This window comes from Callorhinus ursinus, unplaced genomic scaffold (genome assembly GCF_003265705.2).
Source record: "Callorhinus ursinus isolate GAN/ISIS: 27379988/994484 unplaced genomic scaffold, GSC_fseal_2.0 scaffold1, whole genome shotgun sequence".
Lineage (NCBI taxonomy): Eukaryota > Metazoa > Chordata > Mammalia > Carnivora > Otariidae > Callorhinus > Callorhinus ursinus.
Window position 1 is genome coordinate 63948287 of NW_027397063.1, and position 15444 is coordinate 63963730.

Sequence of the window (15444 nt, forward strand, 5' to 3'; positions counted from 1 at the left end):
GAAAGGGGTGGGTTTCATATTTATAATTTGTAAATATTGGCTACTTCTAAAGTAGGTAACTAAGAGTTGCAAATATTCAAGTACTGAATTCTATTTAGTTGGCTCTTTAAAAGGTGAGTAACCAGGACGCCTGGGTGACTCAGTCATTAGGCGTCTGCCTTTGGCTCAGGTCATGATCCCAGGGTCCTGGGATCGAGTCCCGCGTCAGGCTCCCTGCTCCGCCGGGAGCCTGCTTCTCCCTCTCTCACGCCCCCTGCTTGTGTTCCCTCTCTCACTGCGTCTCTCTCTGTCAAATAAATAAAATCTTTAGGAAAATAAATAAATAAAAGGTGAGTAACCCGGGGCCCCTGGCTGGCTCAGTCAGTAGAGCATGCGACTTGATTCTCAGTGTGTGAGTTTGAGCCCTACACTGAGGGTAGAGATTACTTAAAAAATTTCCTTAATGTAATGTTTCAACATCTATGAGTTCCATTAGCCCTTGCCTAGCTTCTGAGCATCGTGAAGTAAGTGACTTTCAGCAATAGGGTGTTACTAATGAAGAACTTGAGGGGGAACCAAAAGTAGAATTTTCACAAGACCAAACAGTGACTTGATGGTGGAGGTTAAAGAAGAACCCAGGACCCCGACAGTTCTACCACCTGCTTCTTTCATGACAGTCCAGCATGTCCACAGTGGGCCTGATTCAGATTCGGAAATGCCATTATTTCAAAATGCATCCTCTGAGAATTGATTTCTATATTGCTAGCAGGTAAATCCAACTGGCAGAGAGCCTTTTTTAATGTTGCTGTTTGAGTAGTAGCCACAAGCCCTTCCCCTAAATAAAACATCCTACAGGGACACTGGCAGGGGGCAGCATGTCCTCAGAAGGGAAGCAGCTGAGCTGCCGGCCTGTCCCCCCCAAGGAGACTGGCACTTCCAGCCGCGCTGGCCGCCGGCTCCTGCAGGACAGTCCCGGCTGCCGCAGCCCTTCCTTGTCCAGGACAAAGCCTGTGGGCTCGGTGCCCTTACCAACGGGAAATGCCACAGAGGGAGGACCTGTGTGACGGTCCTCTTGTTAGCTTTTCTTTTCGGCAAACTCTGGACCGTGGCCAAAGGAACATTAGCTTTAGCTTCTGGGTGCGGCAGCTGCCAGGCCTCCAGGAGCCTGGTGAAGGAACTGATTCACTTCCTGAGGGCCGACTGTGTGAAAGGCCCTTTGGAAGGTCCTGGCAGAATTTGGGAGGGGTCCTCCCAGCAGGGAGGGTGTAGGTTCACCTATATAACCCTGTGTTCCCGACCGGATGAAGTCCTGCTTCCCTGATGACTGGGTGGCCTGGCCGCTCTCCTGCCTGTCTCCTCCCTTGCTGCAGGACCTCTCCTGCAGGGCTTCAGCTTTTGCTCGTGCCACACTTAATGCCAAAAGCAAGCTTACCCTCCCAAGCCCTGCTTGTGGGTTTCTTAAAAGCCCTTCCAACACACCCGCATGCACGATGGTGGGGGCACCGGAGCATCGTAAACATGCTCTTACTACAGTACATATCATGTCAGTTCGGGGCGCCTGGGTGGCTCAGTCAGTCAAGCGTCTGCCTTGGGCTCAGGTCATGATCCCAGGGTCCTGGGATCGAGTCCCGCATCGGGCTCCCTGCTCGGCAGGAAGTCTGCTGCTCCCTCTCCTGCTGCTGCTCCCCCTACCCTACTTGTGCTCTCTCTCCCTTTCTCTTGCTCTGTCAAATAAAATCTTTAATAAATACCAACTGACTGGATGGTGCAGTCAGTTGAGCATCCAACTCTTGGTTTCAGCTCAGGTCATGATCTTAGGGTCCTGGGATTGAGCCCCAAACTGGGCTATGCACTCATTGGGGAGTCTGCTTGAGATGCTCCCTCTCTCTCTGCCCCTCTCACTCGTGTTTCTCTCTCTCTAAAAAGATAAATCTTTTTTTAAAAAAATCAATTCGGGCACCTGGGTGGCTCAGTCGTTGGGCGTCTGCCTTCGGCTCCGGTCATGATCTCAGGGTCCTGGGATCGAGTCCCACATCGGGCTCCCTGCTATGCGGGAGGCCTGCTTCTCCCTCTCCCACTCCCCCTGCTTGTGTTCCTGCTCTCGCTATCTCTGTCTCTGTCAAATAAATAAATACAATCTTCAAAAAATAAAAAAATTAAAAAAATCCATTCATGGGGCGCCTGAGTGGCTCAGTCGGTTAAGCGCCTGCCTTTGGCTCAGGTCATGATCCCAGGGTCCTGGGATCGAGCCCTGCATCGGGCTCCCTGCTCGGCGGAGAGCCTGCTTCTCCCTCTGCCTGCCACTCTGCCTATTGTGCTATCTCTCCGTCAAATAAATAAATAAAATCTTTAAAAAAAAAATCCATTCGTTCAGTAACTATTTTCCTTATTATGGGCTAGGCACTGAATCAGGTGTTGGGGATACAGATATGAACTAGAAAGCCCTGGCTGAAGATGTTCCCAAGCCCGGCAGAAAGACAGCACTCATCCCACTCTGAGGGGTGCGCTAGCTGAGGAGGAGTATAGGCCCAGGGGCTTGTGCCCCTCCAGGACCAGGACACAGAGCAGCCTGGGCGGGGGGACTGCTTCAGGAGGCTCCAAAGCCCACATTCTTCCCATTGCATTTTCCTGTGAGCCAACATGTCCAGGGACTGGCAAGAGCTCCCCACTGAGGGCCTGTCCACCCCCCTGTCCACCCCCCACTGAGGGCCATCTCCATAAGTCCGCATTTCTCATAAGAATCTCACAGGAAGCTTGTGGGAAGGCAGTGTCGTAGGTTGACTAATGGCCCCCCAAAATACCAGGTCATAATCCCTGGAACCTTATATGGGAAACGAGTCCACTGATGTGATTCAGTTAAGGATCTTGAGATGGGGGGTGTAACGTGGATGATGTGAGCAGGTCACAAATGCAATCTTTATAGGAAAGAGACGGAGATCTGACACAAGACGAGGCCAATGCGAGCGCAGAGGCAGAGACAGAGTTAAGTGATGAGGCCTCAAGCAAGGAGCCCTGGCAGCCACCAGACACAGGATGAAGCGAGACAATGAATGGATTCCCCTTCTAGAGTCCCCTTGATTGTGGTCCAGGGAACTTGCTTTCAGAACTGGGAGGGAATATATTTCTGTTATTTTAAGCCACTAAGTTTATGCTCATCTGTTAGAGCAGCCACAGGAAATGATGAATCGGTGCAGATTCCAAGCACACGTGCCCAGAGAGCCGGATTCAGCAGGGGTGTTTTCTGACAGGCCGGCTGAGTGATCCCCACACCTCCATCTATGCACCACACCGCCCCCAGGGCTTTGGGAGGGGACTCAGGGCTTAACCCCTTAAATGAGGGGGTTTTACTTTTTTTTTTTAAGATTTTATTTATTTGGGATAGAGCGAGAGTAGAGAGAGAGAGCACAAGCAGGGGGAAGCAGGCTTTCCACTGAGCAGGGAGTCCAATACCTGATCCCAGGACCCTAGGATCATGACCTGAGCCGAAGGCAGATGCTTAACCGAATGAGCCACCCAGGTGCCCCTGAAATGAGGGGTTTTTAGTCTGGGGTCTTGTCTTCCACAAAATCTATAGTTGCATTTCAGGACTTCCAGAAATTCCTTAAGATTATATGAACAACTGTGTGGGTGTGGACACATGTTCCTATTTTTTAGGATGGAGGTTTTCTCCAAATTCTCAAAGAGTTCACTGAAAATCAGGCTGAGAACTAACCACTCTAAGGAAAAACTGCTGAGGTGTGTAAACCTGGTCTAGGGTGGGGTGGGGAGGAATGAAGCAATTTGTTCAACTGGGCCCAGCCTCCAAGGGCTTATACTGAGCCTGAGGGACAGGGAAGTTCTAATAAGAAGCAAATCAAATTAAATTCTGGCGTCCTCAAGCCTCAACAAAGCAGAGCATAAGGTAGCTGTGCCCTACGGGAACCTTGTGAGAGGACACAGGCAGGGTCTGTCCTCGTTTTAGCGACATAGTTCATGGAATGGATTCTCTTTTGGGAACAGTAGGTAGGCCATGTCACCAGCGTAACCCAGGATCCAAGCAATCACAGGTCAGTATCCACAGGTGCGCCCGAAGAACCCACAAAGAACCAGCAGGCAGGGCCATCAGACTGTGGGTATTTGTTTATAGTCTCTGAGAAACTTGGCTACTATATTTTTTCCTTTTATTTTATTTTTTTAAGATTTTATGTATTTAAGAAAAAGCGAGAGAGATTTTTTTCCTTTTAATTTAACCTTTTAATCTTGCCTTAGTTGGTATTCATTTTATATCACTTAATCATTTCCATATTTTAATTTTGGCCCCTTCTTTTGAATAACATATTATCATTTTACTTTTGCTTGTTCTATTGCTTGCTTGATGTCTCTCTCTCTCCTACTGGACTGTAAGCTCCATGAATGTAGAGACTTGTCTGTTTTTCTCAAAAACATGTCCTCAGAGGCACCTGGGTGGCCAGTTAATTAAGCACCTGCCTTCGGCACAGGTCATGATCTCAGTGTCCTGGGACGGAGCCTGGTGTCGGCTCCCTGCTCAGGGGGGAGTCTGCTTCTCCCTCTGGCCCTCCCCACTACCCCCCTCACCCCGCTCATGCCCTCTCTCGCACTCTTTCTCTCTAAAATAAATAAAGTAAAATCTTTTAAAACAACAACAAAAAAAAACCCGTCCTCAGCTCCTAGCCTGACAATATCTGACAAACAGTGTTTTCATTTCTCCTGTGAGTGGTCATAACTTTAAATATAAATGAATCTGTAAAATAATGTAGCCACTTTGGAAAACAGTCTGGCAGTTCCTCAAAACCTCAAACACAGTTACCAGGAGCCCCAGCAATTCCACTCCTAGGGACATGCCCAAGAGAACTGAAAACCTCTGTCCACACAAAACCTTTTACACAAATGTTCACAGCAGCACTATTCATAAGAACCAAAACGTGCAAACAACCCAAGTGTCCGCCAACTGATGAATGGATAAATAAAATGTGATATATCCACACAATGGAATATTATTCAGCCATAAAAAGAAAGGAAGTTCTGACACACTCTAAAGCATGGATGAACCTTAAAAACACTATGCTGAGTGAAAGAAGTCACAAAAAGCGCACTTATTGGATGGGACTGCCTTTAGATAGAATTTCCAGAACAGCAATGCCTGGGTGGCTCAGTTGGTTAAGCGTCTGCCTTCCACTCAGGTCACGATCCCAGACTCCTGGGATCGAGCCCCGCATGGGGCTCCCTGCTCAGCAGGGAGCCTGCTTCTCCCTCTGCCTGCCCCTCCCCCGGCTTGTGTGCTCTCTCGCTCACAAATAAATAAATAAAATCTTTAAATAAATAAATAATAGAATTTCCAGAACAGACAAACCCGTAGAGGCAGCAGGTAGATTTGAGGTTGCCTAAGGCTGCCAGTGTGGAGGGGAAAGTAATTGCTGATGAGTACCGCTTTACCGGCTTCCTGGCAAGTGAAGAAAACGTTGTTAAATGAGATAGTGGCGGTGGTTGCACAACTATGTGGATACATTAACAACCACTGAATTGTACACTTTAGCCGGTGAATTTTATGGTATAGGAATGAGATCTCCATAAAGCTGCTATTTTTAAAAAAGAAAAAACCAAAGTGATACGGTCACCTCTTCTTTATGCAAACTTACTAAAATCAACAAGGAAATTTTAAAATGATAATAGCTTGTTTTCAAGAGGAGCTCTGTGTACCAGCCTTGTGTGGCAATGTGGCAGGATGGGACAGCAGGATGGCCAAGACCACCGGCCTCCTCGGCTCGCTGGGCACCTTCTAGAGTGACTTCTGGAAGTCTGGCTTGGGCGACTGCGTGGGGGGGGGGGGGGGGGGGGCGGTCGCTGACGGCTTTCCGACAATGGAGTGAGACGAGATGCGGGGGTGCGGGGGGGTTGTGTCCTCCTGCCCGGCCTCCCACCGCACCCTTTCTTTTGTACCCTCAGAAGGCTCAGACCGCCCGCTCATCCCCGGGATCCCCGGCACCCAAGAGCTGCGCCAGGCGCGAAGTATTGCTCGGTTCAGAAAATGGGGTGCATTAATGAGCGAAGTGCCTTGTACCGTACCCCCCCGGTTCACGGTATTCGGCTCTGGCCGCCAGGTCGCGGGGTGGGGGACCGCAAGGGGTCCGGGAGCGGCGCCGCCGCGGCAGTCGGGGGGCGGGGGCCGCAGCCTTTGTGCGGAGGCCGCTGCCCGCTCCCGCCGCTGGGGGGCGGCCTCCGGCCCGCCGACCCCCGACAATAGCGCGCCGGGTGGGGAGCCGCGCGGTGCCGGAAACTTTTCTCTCGCGCCGCCGCCGCTGCCAGCGCCCATCTCCGGGCCGCGGCCGTGCGCTCTGCCGGGGCCGCCGCCGCCGCGGGGCAACCGGGCCGGGCGAAGGGGGCGCGGGGCGGCAGCGCGGGCGGGCGGCGCCCGGGCCCCGCCACGCGGGAGGCTGGGGCCCGGGCCGGGCGGAGCCGGAGAGCCATGGGGGAGGCTGCCAGCCCCGCGCCCGCGCCCGCGCCCGCGCTCTGGGACTGGGACTACCTGGACCGCTGCTTCGCCCGCCACCGCGTCTGCATCTCCTTCGGCCTGTGGATCTGCGCCTCCTCCTGCTGGATCGCCGCCCACACGCTGTAATGGGGTCGGGACCGGGCGGCGCGGGGGTGGGGGCCGGATCGGCCGCGGGGGGCGGGGGGCGCGGGGCGCTAACCCCACATCCCCGCCGCCAAATCCCTCCTAGAAACCTGGGAGGAAGGGGGCAGAGAGGGAGGAGGCAGGAGGCAGGAGGCAGCTCAGCTCCGGGATCGAAAGGAGCCTTCGGCTGCGGACTGAAGTCGGGACTTCTTTCCGGATTCCGCGCACGGGAGGCTGGCTGGGGGCGGCAGGAGGAGGCCGGGTGGGGCAGTGCGTGGGGCCGGGGACGGCAGCAGCAAGTCCTGCCTGGGTTCTATTGTCAGCCTTTCCCCGCCGACTGGCGGTGTGAGCTGGGCAAGCTTAAAACCTCTGAGCCTCATTTTCCTCACCTAGATGGGGATGGAAACACATGGCAAGATTAAATGAGTTAGTCCCTGTAAAGCTCTTAGTATGTGCTCATTAAACATCCTTATCATTGTTCCCGCGCTGCTACCAACCTTTGGCAGAGGGCGAGGACCTAGGACAAGGCTCTCGGTGTTTCTGGTCTCCCTTTACCCAAGGCCCTCTGATCAGCCATGGGGACTGGCAATGATCTGACTCTGGCCACAGTGGTCACCGTCACCTGGGTCCTAAGCTGGCTGAAGTCTGATTAAAGATGGCCTCCAGGTCTTCGGCCACCCTGTCCCAAGCTGGTGCAACGCAAGTATTCCCCGGCAGAGGAGAAAGGACCAGCAACCCAGAGGGGGCTGGCACCGGCTCATCGTAGGCACCTCGTGGACATTGCCCTCCCTCGTGTGATATCGCTGCAGAGATTTGGCAGCCCCTGTACTCAGTCACTGGAATGCAAATAAAAAGACCCTTAGAACATTTACTGTGGGCCCAGTGTTGCATTTATTAACTCATTTCATCCCTGCCACAGCCCCATGAGGGAGGGACTGTTATTACTCCCATGTACTCATGAGGAAGCTGGAGATTCTGACAGGTTAACTAACTTGCCTGAGTGAATGGAAAGAACTGAACCCCCAGACCCGTATAGAAAGGGGCAGACTTGTGAGGATTAAATTGTCCAGTGGACACTAACGAGGCCCTCTATGTGCATTATTAGGCATTTCCTGACCTGGAAACTCGAGTTGGGAGAGGTTAGGTAAGTCCCCCGAGAATGCCCAGCAGGTCACTCTGAGGGCAGAGGCTCTGCTTTTTCAGCCCACCTCAGGTCTGCTCACCCATTGTTTTCAGGACTTCCCCCTCCCTGAGCCACCCCCCGCTTCAGGCAATGTATGTCTTCCAAGCTGTGTGTGGCCTGGGGTAAGGTCAGCCCAGGATTCCCCTCCCCTGAGAGCTGGGGAGCAAAGCCTCCACATGCAAAGCCAGAGGGTCTGCCGTGAACTCACCTAGTCACCATAGGCCTCACTTTTCCCGGCTCTCCAGTGTGAGGGTTGAAATCAACTATTTCTAATCTGAGTCCAGAGAGTCTCTAGAGTCTTCGCTCTTAGGCTTTGAATTGGTGTCAGGAGCCCAGGGTCCAAATGAAAGGTTTCTGTTCTCACTGTGAGCTTGGGGCTTCATCTGGCAGATCAGGAAATGTGGGAACCCAGCAGCCTTCCCTCCTCCTCCATTGTGCCCCAGGGCGGGCCCTCAGAACCAGCCAAACAGTCCTAAAGACGTGGAGTGAGTACCACCTTGTGGTTGAAGAAAATGAAACAAGAGCTGCAATGGTGCCTCAGTTTCTCCATAAAATGTAGCACGGAAACATCTAGAACAAAGTGTTTCTAAGAGATCTCTGAGCCCTTCCAGGCTGTTGGGCCTTTCTGTGCTTGTTCCAGGGGAGTGGGGCAGGGCAGGAAAAGGGGAATGAGGGAGGGAAGTCAGGCCCCTCCCTAGGGGCCTGTAGGGAGAGGTCAGCCCAAAGTGCCCTGGCATCTTTGAGAGGTCTTGCTCGCTGTATGTGTGTAAAGAACATGCTTGATCTGGGCAAGGGCTGGTAGAAGCCAGGCCACCCCCCTTGCACGTACGGCTTTGCAGGATTTCACGCGAATTTGAAAGAATCAAGTTCCCTTTTTCATTTAGGCAATTTTTTTTATAACCCACATGTTTCTTTCAATAATCAAACCTAACAGCTAGTTTGTCAGCACTGAGTAGTAGGTCATGAACTTGAGTTGGCCTGATTTGTGGGAGGAAAGAAATTCCTCTTCATTAGAGAGGCAGGTCTGGCTCGTGCCGTCGGCTCGTGCTGCAGTCTTTGATCCTTGATTTTCCCATCTGTAAACCAAGTTCAAAAATACCCGTCGAATCCCTGGGGGAGAGAGTGCTTCACAGGGACACAAAGTCACAATTGCCCTTTTCAGACCACCTGCTTTGGGAACCCACTCATGGCTCTGGTGTTCCGTCCATACCCACCCACACCCCTGTCTGTCACCACAGGCTTCTCTATCTGAGATGTGCAAAGAGATCCAGACAGGACCAGTCAGCGCTGTGTGCTGCGTGCTGCCTCCTGACCAGCCTGTGTGACACCATCGGGGCCATTCTGGCCAGACAGCTCACGATCCAGGTGCGTCAGGCCTACAGGTGACAGTGGCTTCTGTCTGGTTCCATCACCATCAAGGTGCGGTTTCGCCTCATGCCTGTGCCCTTCTTGGTGTTTCCGCCCCCGTCCAGTGCTCCTGCCCTGAGAGCCACATGGCTCACTGCTCATCTCCTTCAAGGCTTTGCTCAGAGGTCAGCTTCTTGGTGAGGCCTCCCCTGAGCACTCCCGTGAAGCCGTGCCCTACCTCTACAGCAGGGGCTCCAGACCCCTTCACCCTGCTCTGTTTTTTGCCATAGCTGACCGCCCCCCATACACCGTCTGTTTTCCTTACTTCTTATTGCTTATTGCTTCTGGTCTGTTAACCCCTACCAGAGGGTCAGCTCCCCAGGGGCAAGAATTTGTATTCACTGCCTTATCCCCATGACTTCAAACAGCAGCTGGGACAGAGTAGATGCTCAGTAAATAGTGATGGTTGTGGTGATTGTTTTTAGAGCCTGGAGCCCAGCCCCAGCTCAACAGGGCTGGCTGAATGCTTTCCCAAGTGGTGATGCAGGCTCTGGGGCAAGTGAGAAACAGTGTCAAGCTTTCCCAAGGTCTAGGCCCTCAAACCTGTGGAGAAGGGGCCTATCCCAAGGGCATATGCACTGCAGAGGCCCCTCATGGGCTGGTGCCCACCCAGGTAGATGTGACAGAAGGCAGCCTCGTGTCTGCAACACACACTGGGAGAGTTCGAGACCCTGCTTTGAATAATACTGTCTCACAAACAAACCGCCTTTCATTTTGGGTGCCCATTCTCATTAGCTGGTGGAATATAGTGACACCCAGCTCCATCCCGGTAATAATAGCTGATGTTTAGTAAATACTTCACTATGGGGGTGCCTGGGTGGCTCAGTCGTTAAGCATCTGCCTTCCGCTCAGGTCATGATCTCAGGGTCCTGGGACTGAGCCCTGCTCAGGCTCCCTGCTCAGTGGGGAGTCTGCTTCTCTCTCTGCCCCTCCCCCCAACTCATGTGCACCCTCTCTCTCAAATAAATAAATAAAAAATATTTTAAAAATAAATAAATACTTCACTATGTACTTGGCACTGAGGGCTTGTCTCATATGAGTTCATTTAATACTCGAATTATCTTATGACCTAGGCTCTCTCTTTATCCTTGTTTTACACATGTGGACACTCGGGCTTAGAGGTTGAGTAACTTTTTTTTTTTTTTTAAAGATTTCATTTATTTATTTATTTCACAAAGAGAGAGAGAGAGCACAAGCAGGGGGAGCATCAGGCAGAGGGAGAGGGAGAATAGGCTCCCTGCTGAGCAGGGAGCCCGATGCGAGACTCAATCCCAGGACCCTGGGATCATGACCTGAGCCGAAGGCAGACGCTTAACCAACTGAGCCACTGAGGCGCCTGAGGTTGAATAACTTTTATAAGGTCCAGTAAGCAGCAGTGCCAAGTATCAAACTGCTCTTTTTTTTTTTTTTTAAATTTTATTTATTTTGAGAGAGAACACGCTCATGAGCTGGCGGGGAGGGGGGGGGGAGGGGGGGGGGGGGGGGGGGACATGTGGGCAGGGCAAAGGGAGAGAAAGAGGGAAAGAATCCCAAGCAGACTCCACGCTGAGCATGGAGCCCCACTCAGGACTCGATCTCATGACCCTGAGATCAGGACCTGAGCCGAAATCGAGTCGGACACTTAACCGACTGAGCCACCCAGGTGCCCCTCCAGAGACTGCTGTTAGCCAGTGACTCGACTGGCATAGTGGCTGGTACCTTGGTAGGTAGGAGCCTTGTCCGTTCCTCCAGGTGCTGGTCTGAGCACTTTCCATGTATTGGTTCATGCAATCTGCTTAGCATGGAGGGAGGCACTGTTACCATCCCTGTTTTACAGAGGAGGAAAGTGAAGCCCAGAAAAGGTCAGTGGTTGGGCCAAAGTCACACAGAAGAGGCTGGCCGTGCGCTGGGAAGAGTGCGGAGTGAGAAGCGGAGGGCCGGTTCTGCTGGTGGGCCTCTGCCTAAGGGATCGGTTATTCACGCGCCCCGCCTCTTCGTCAGTCAAATAGAGTTGATAACCAGCCTTTCCTGGGGCCAGTAGGCGTCTTTGCCGGGAGCACCATATCAGTGGGAGAGGAGGCCCAGGATGAGAGGTGCTGTGGTCACTGGAGAACGTTCGAACACCAAGACTGTACCTCCTTTGCTCCCAGGTATTCACAGGTGCCTACCTAGCAGCTGTTGACTTGGTGAACTTTGTCTTCATCCTTTTCCCCATCTGTGGCTGCAGACTGAAGTCTCACCTGGGTGAGTGTGTGGCCTTCTGTTCCTGTGTGCAGCACCCACTGTTTCGTAGGCGTGCTCAGTGCCTCCTCCTTGTCGCGTCTGAGCTGGGCCCCTGCCGGGTGCAAACAAAGGAATGAGCTCCCTGACCCCAGCCAGAGAAGAGAGGCAGGGCCCTAAAGAGTCATCGGTTCTGCTAGTGAAGCGGTGCACGCACGCCATGCGCAACCGGAGGGAAGGATGTGACCGTGGAACGGGGACCGCAGGGAAGGGTACTCCAGGTGAAAAGAACAGTATGAGCAAAGGCCAGGAGGTGGGGTGGTACAGGCTGTGGGAAGGAACAGTGATATCTCAGTGTGCGAGCCCAGGATGGCCAAACAAAGCCCCGTAACTTCTGGAAATGGGTGCCAGAAGTGGGTGTGGGCCACCTCGGGCAGAGAGTCACTGAGCTGGGATGGGTCACCCTGACTCTGTGGGACTGGGCCTTCCTGAGAAGGGGCAGCAGTGTGCCCAGACCCTTGTCCAGAAAGGGAGTGCTTGCATCAGTGGGGTAAGGTAAGGTGCCCCCAGCTGCTCAGCACTGCCCAGAGGAGCCATGTTCTTACTAGAATTTTCAGAGGACTATCTGTCTTGTATTTCAAGGAGACTTCCAAGACCGTGCTCCTTTTTCGCTCACAGTTTCAGGCCCCAGCACAAACACATGGATGCATTCCCCAAGGTTGTGCCGGCTCTGCTCTGTGCCAGGCTCTGCGGAGCTTACAGAAGCTGGGTTGACAGCTGGTTTTCACAGGCTGCAGTCCGTCGAGTTCTAGATCCTAGAGCCTGTGGCATTGTGGTGTTTGTTGCAGGTCGGGGCTCCCGGGAGAGGAAGAGGGGGCGGCGGCTCAGGGCCAGTGTATTTGCTCTGGCCCTGCCGCTGAGCCTGGGGCCAGGCTGGGCGCTCTGGGCCGCCGTCCCAAAGGCTTCAGGCCCCATCCGAGGGCCCCAGCGGAGGCTGCTGGAAAGCCTGCTGCAGGTGAGGCTGAGCCCAGGAGGACGTGGGGGTGTGCGTGTCCCTTCCCTCCTCACGGTCCCAGCAAATGCCCTGGGTAGGGATAGGGTTTGGGCTTGCCGTGGTTGGGAGGAAACTACTAAAATTGGGAAAGGATGGGTCTGGGATGCCTGGGCTGTCTCCTCAGGGCACTGAGCGTGTCGCCTACTCCTGCAGGACAATACTGAGATCCTCGGCTACCTGCTGGGTGGCATCGCTGCCTTTGGCTCCTGGGCTTCCCGGATCCCCCCGCTCTCCAGAATCGTGAGGCTGGGTCGGGGCTGGGACTGTGGGTCACCATGGCAGGTCTTAGGGCACCTGGGAGCATCTTCCAAGCTCCAGGTCCTGGGGTGGAGGGTTGTGTCACATGTGTATCACGTGTGTGTGTGTGTGTGTGTGTGTGTGCGCGCGCGTGTGCGCGCGTGCAGGGGCTGGGCAGCCAATCACGGGAGCTCATGGGGCCTGCTAGAGCCTTTCCCGGGACAGCCCGTTGTGTTCCCTCCATAGCAAAGAAAAGCAGGCTCTCAGGAAAAAGGCCCTGGGGTTCGGTAAACGAACATCCCATTAGGAAGTGAGACGGTTTCAGAGGAGAGCATCACACGGCTGCCGGGCTTCTGTGTATTCGGGAGCACCTCCCCCCAGAAACTGCCCGGGCATCCAGGCTGAGGGAAGCCCTGTGTTGGCCGGTTCCGGAGGGGACGCAGCCGTGACTTGAGATGCTGTGCTTGCCCTTGGGAAACTCACAGTCTCCTGGAAAGACGCAGAAATGCAAAGCAGGATATTTTAATGCTCTGACAAGGATGGAATCAGATGTTTGGGGTTTCGGAGGAGGGAGAAGAGGCTCTCACGCTATTCAAATGAGTGAGGGTGAGATGGTCACACCGCCAGGCGCGGGGGAGGCCGCCTCAGCTTGGCCCCAAAGGGAGGGTGGGCCTGGAGGAGGCAGAGGTGAGGGGAAGCGGGGAGCCCCCGGGAAAAGCCACCGAGGCCAGAGAGCTGCTGCGGAGGAGCAGGATATCGTGGGTGTGCAAACCTGCTCTGCTGTGCCTGGCGGGCCTCACTGACAGGAATAACGGCCAGACCTAACACTGGAAACGTAACGGGCTCCTCGCTGGGGCTAAAAAAAAAAACATCACTTGCCCCAGAGCATCATTTCATAGCAGTTCCAGGAGAACAGGAATCGGGGGTGGCAGTGCTTCGTTGGTCATTTGTGGGAAGCGGAAGCCTGTGTCGCGCTGGCCGGGAACCCCCCGGGGCATGCCGCCCCCAGATCGAGGGAGGGGAGCGTGGGGAGCCCCTGGGACGTGGGGCTCGAAGACCTTCAGAGGGACTGGTGCGTGCCTGGCTGTATTAGTTCCCTGGGGCTGCCGTAAGAAAGGTTCACAAACTTGGGACAACAGAAACGGATTGTCTCAAAGTACTAGAGGCCGGCAGACCAGTACCAAGGTGTCAGCAGGGCCATGCTCCCCGTGAAGGCGCTAGGGAAGGAGCTCTTTCAGGCCTCTTTCCAAGTTCCTGGAAGATCCTTGGCCGATGGCTACGTAACTCCAGGGTCCACACGGCATTCCTTCTCCCGCTGTGTGTCCTCATGTGGCCATCCTTCTGTACGTGTCCAGGCCTAACTTTCCCTTTTATAAAGACACGGTCATATTGGGTGAGGGTCCACCCTAATGACCTCATCTTAACGAGGTCATTTGGAAGGACCCTGTTTCCAGAGAAGGCCACGTTCACAGGCTCTGGAGGCTGGGACCTCAGCATCTTTTGTGAGAGGGGAAAACAAGTCAGCCCCTAACGCCACGCACCTAACATAGCCCCACGACTGTGTCCTTCCTTCCGCTTCGTTTTATTCACAGTGTTTGTCACAGGCTGAAACTAGCTCCTTCAGTTATTGACCAAGTTGTTGGTCCCCAGTAGAACGTGAGCGCCCTGAGGGCAGTGGTCTCGTCTGTTCTGTTCCCCTCTGTATTGCATGTGCTTGGAGCCTGCCCGTGGTAGGTGCCAGCAGACACTTTAAAGACTTAATCTGGTCTGGGACAAAGGAAGCTCATGGATGCAGGAATCAGAAGGGCTTTCTCGGGGCAGAAAGAGCAGCCCTGTTCTCTGTGGTCTAGGGGAAGAGAACCGAAACCAAGACTGGGAAGAGGTTATGGGGGGGGCCACATCCCATTTATAGGTTAGATGCTTTGCATAGTTTCTGGAATGTTGAAAGCGATCAGTATTGTTATTCCTGTCTTAGGAGGCAGTGGGCTCCCCATCGCTAAAGGCATTCAAGCCTGATGGCCCCCTGGCAGGCAGATAGAGTTAGATCATGTTAGGCATTAGATTGGGCAATCTCTGAGGTACTGTCTCTGGTCCCACGAAGAAGAGCCCAGAGCTAGGATCCCCTTACTAGGGAGAAACTCAGCAGGGCTTGGGGTGTTCTGGGAAGCCTAGCCAGCATGGCTGTGAAGCCTAGATTCCCCTCCAGAAGCTGCTTCTAATTTACCCCTGGTGGGGGCGCTGAGAAGCAGAATGGTTGCGTGGCTTTGGTGGAAGAAGGCCCCCTTCTTCCAGGAGGGACGCGCCCGCTGACCAGTACAGCCTATGCTGGCAGCACTGGGACGGGTCGCCGTTGCAGGAGTTGAGGCACGGCTTGCTTCCAGCCGCCAGCGCAGATTTGCCAGGCAGCCCTCTGGCTGAACATCCCCGCCCTGGGTTCTGTGTGACCAGCCAGACGAAGCCCGCATGTGCTGGACCTGCCTTATCTCGAGTCACCGAGCCAACCCCAGGCTATAGCGGTTGCTCAGCACCTACGGCGTGTCCAGTGTGCAGGCAAATAGAGCCCGATAGGCCCTAGTACTGACCACGAAGGGAGATTGAGTTTAAAGTCAGTGCGCACCAGGAATGGGTTGGCACGTGAGTGACAGCAGAGAGCTCACCCAGCTTGAGCTGATCCAGAGGAGCTGCAGGTGCAAATTCAAGAGGCAGAAGGCAGGTCCCAGCCCTGGCCCTGCAAGTCACCTCCCCTCTCGGGCCATCAGTGCCCACAGGAAA

The 15444-nt window shown here is 54.0% G+C and overlaps 1 protein-coding gene across 16 annotated transcripts in view; it reads left to right on the top strand.

Moving 5' to 3' along the window:
- Positions 1-6375: 6375 nt before the first annotated feature.
- TMEM44 (transmembrane protein 44) overlaps positions 6376-15444 on the top strand; it is a 34021-nt gene continuing 24952 nt past the window's right edge. For 6 of the 16 annotated variants that reach the window (XM_073895303.1, XM_073895292.1, XM_073895318.1 and 3 more), the window contains exons 1-5: positions 6378-6591; positions 9014-9140; positions 11312-11405; positions 12230-12396; positions 12589-12675. In XM_073895303.1, coding sequence (XP_073751404.1) covers positions 6443-6591; positions 9014-9140; positions 11312-11405; positions 12230-12396; positions 12589-12675 — 624 coding nt within the window. In that variant the 5' untranslated portion in view covers positions 6378-6442. Of the gene's footprint in view, positions 6592-9013; positions 9141-11311; positions 11406-12229; positions 12397-12588; positions 12676-15444 lie in introns of all 16 variants that reach the window. The other 10 variants (XR_012379013.1, XR_012379014.1, XM_073895299.1 and 7 more) reach the window with 4 other exon arrangements.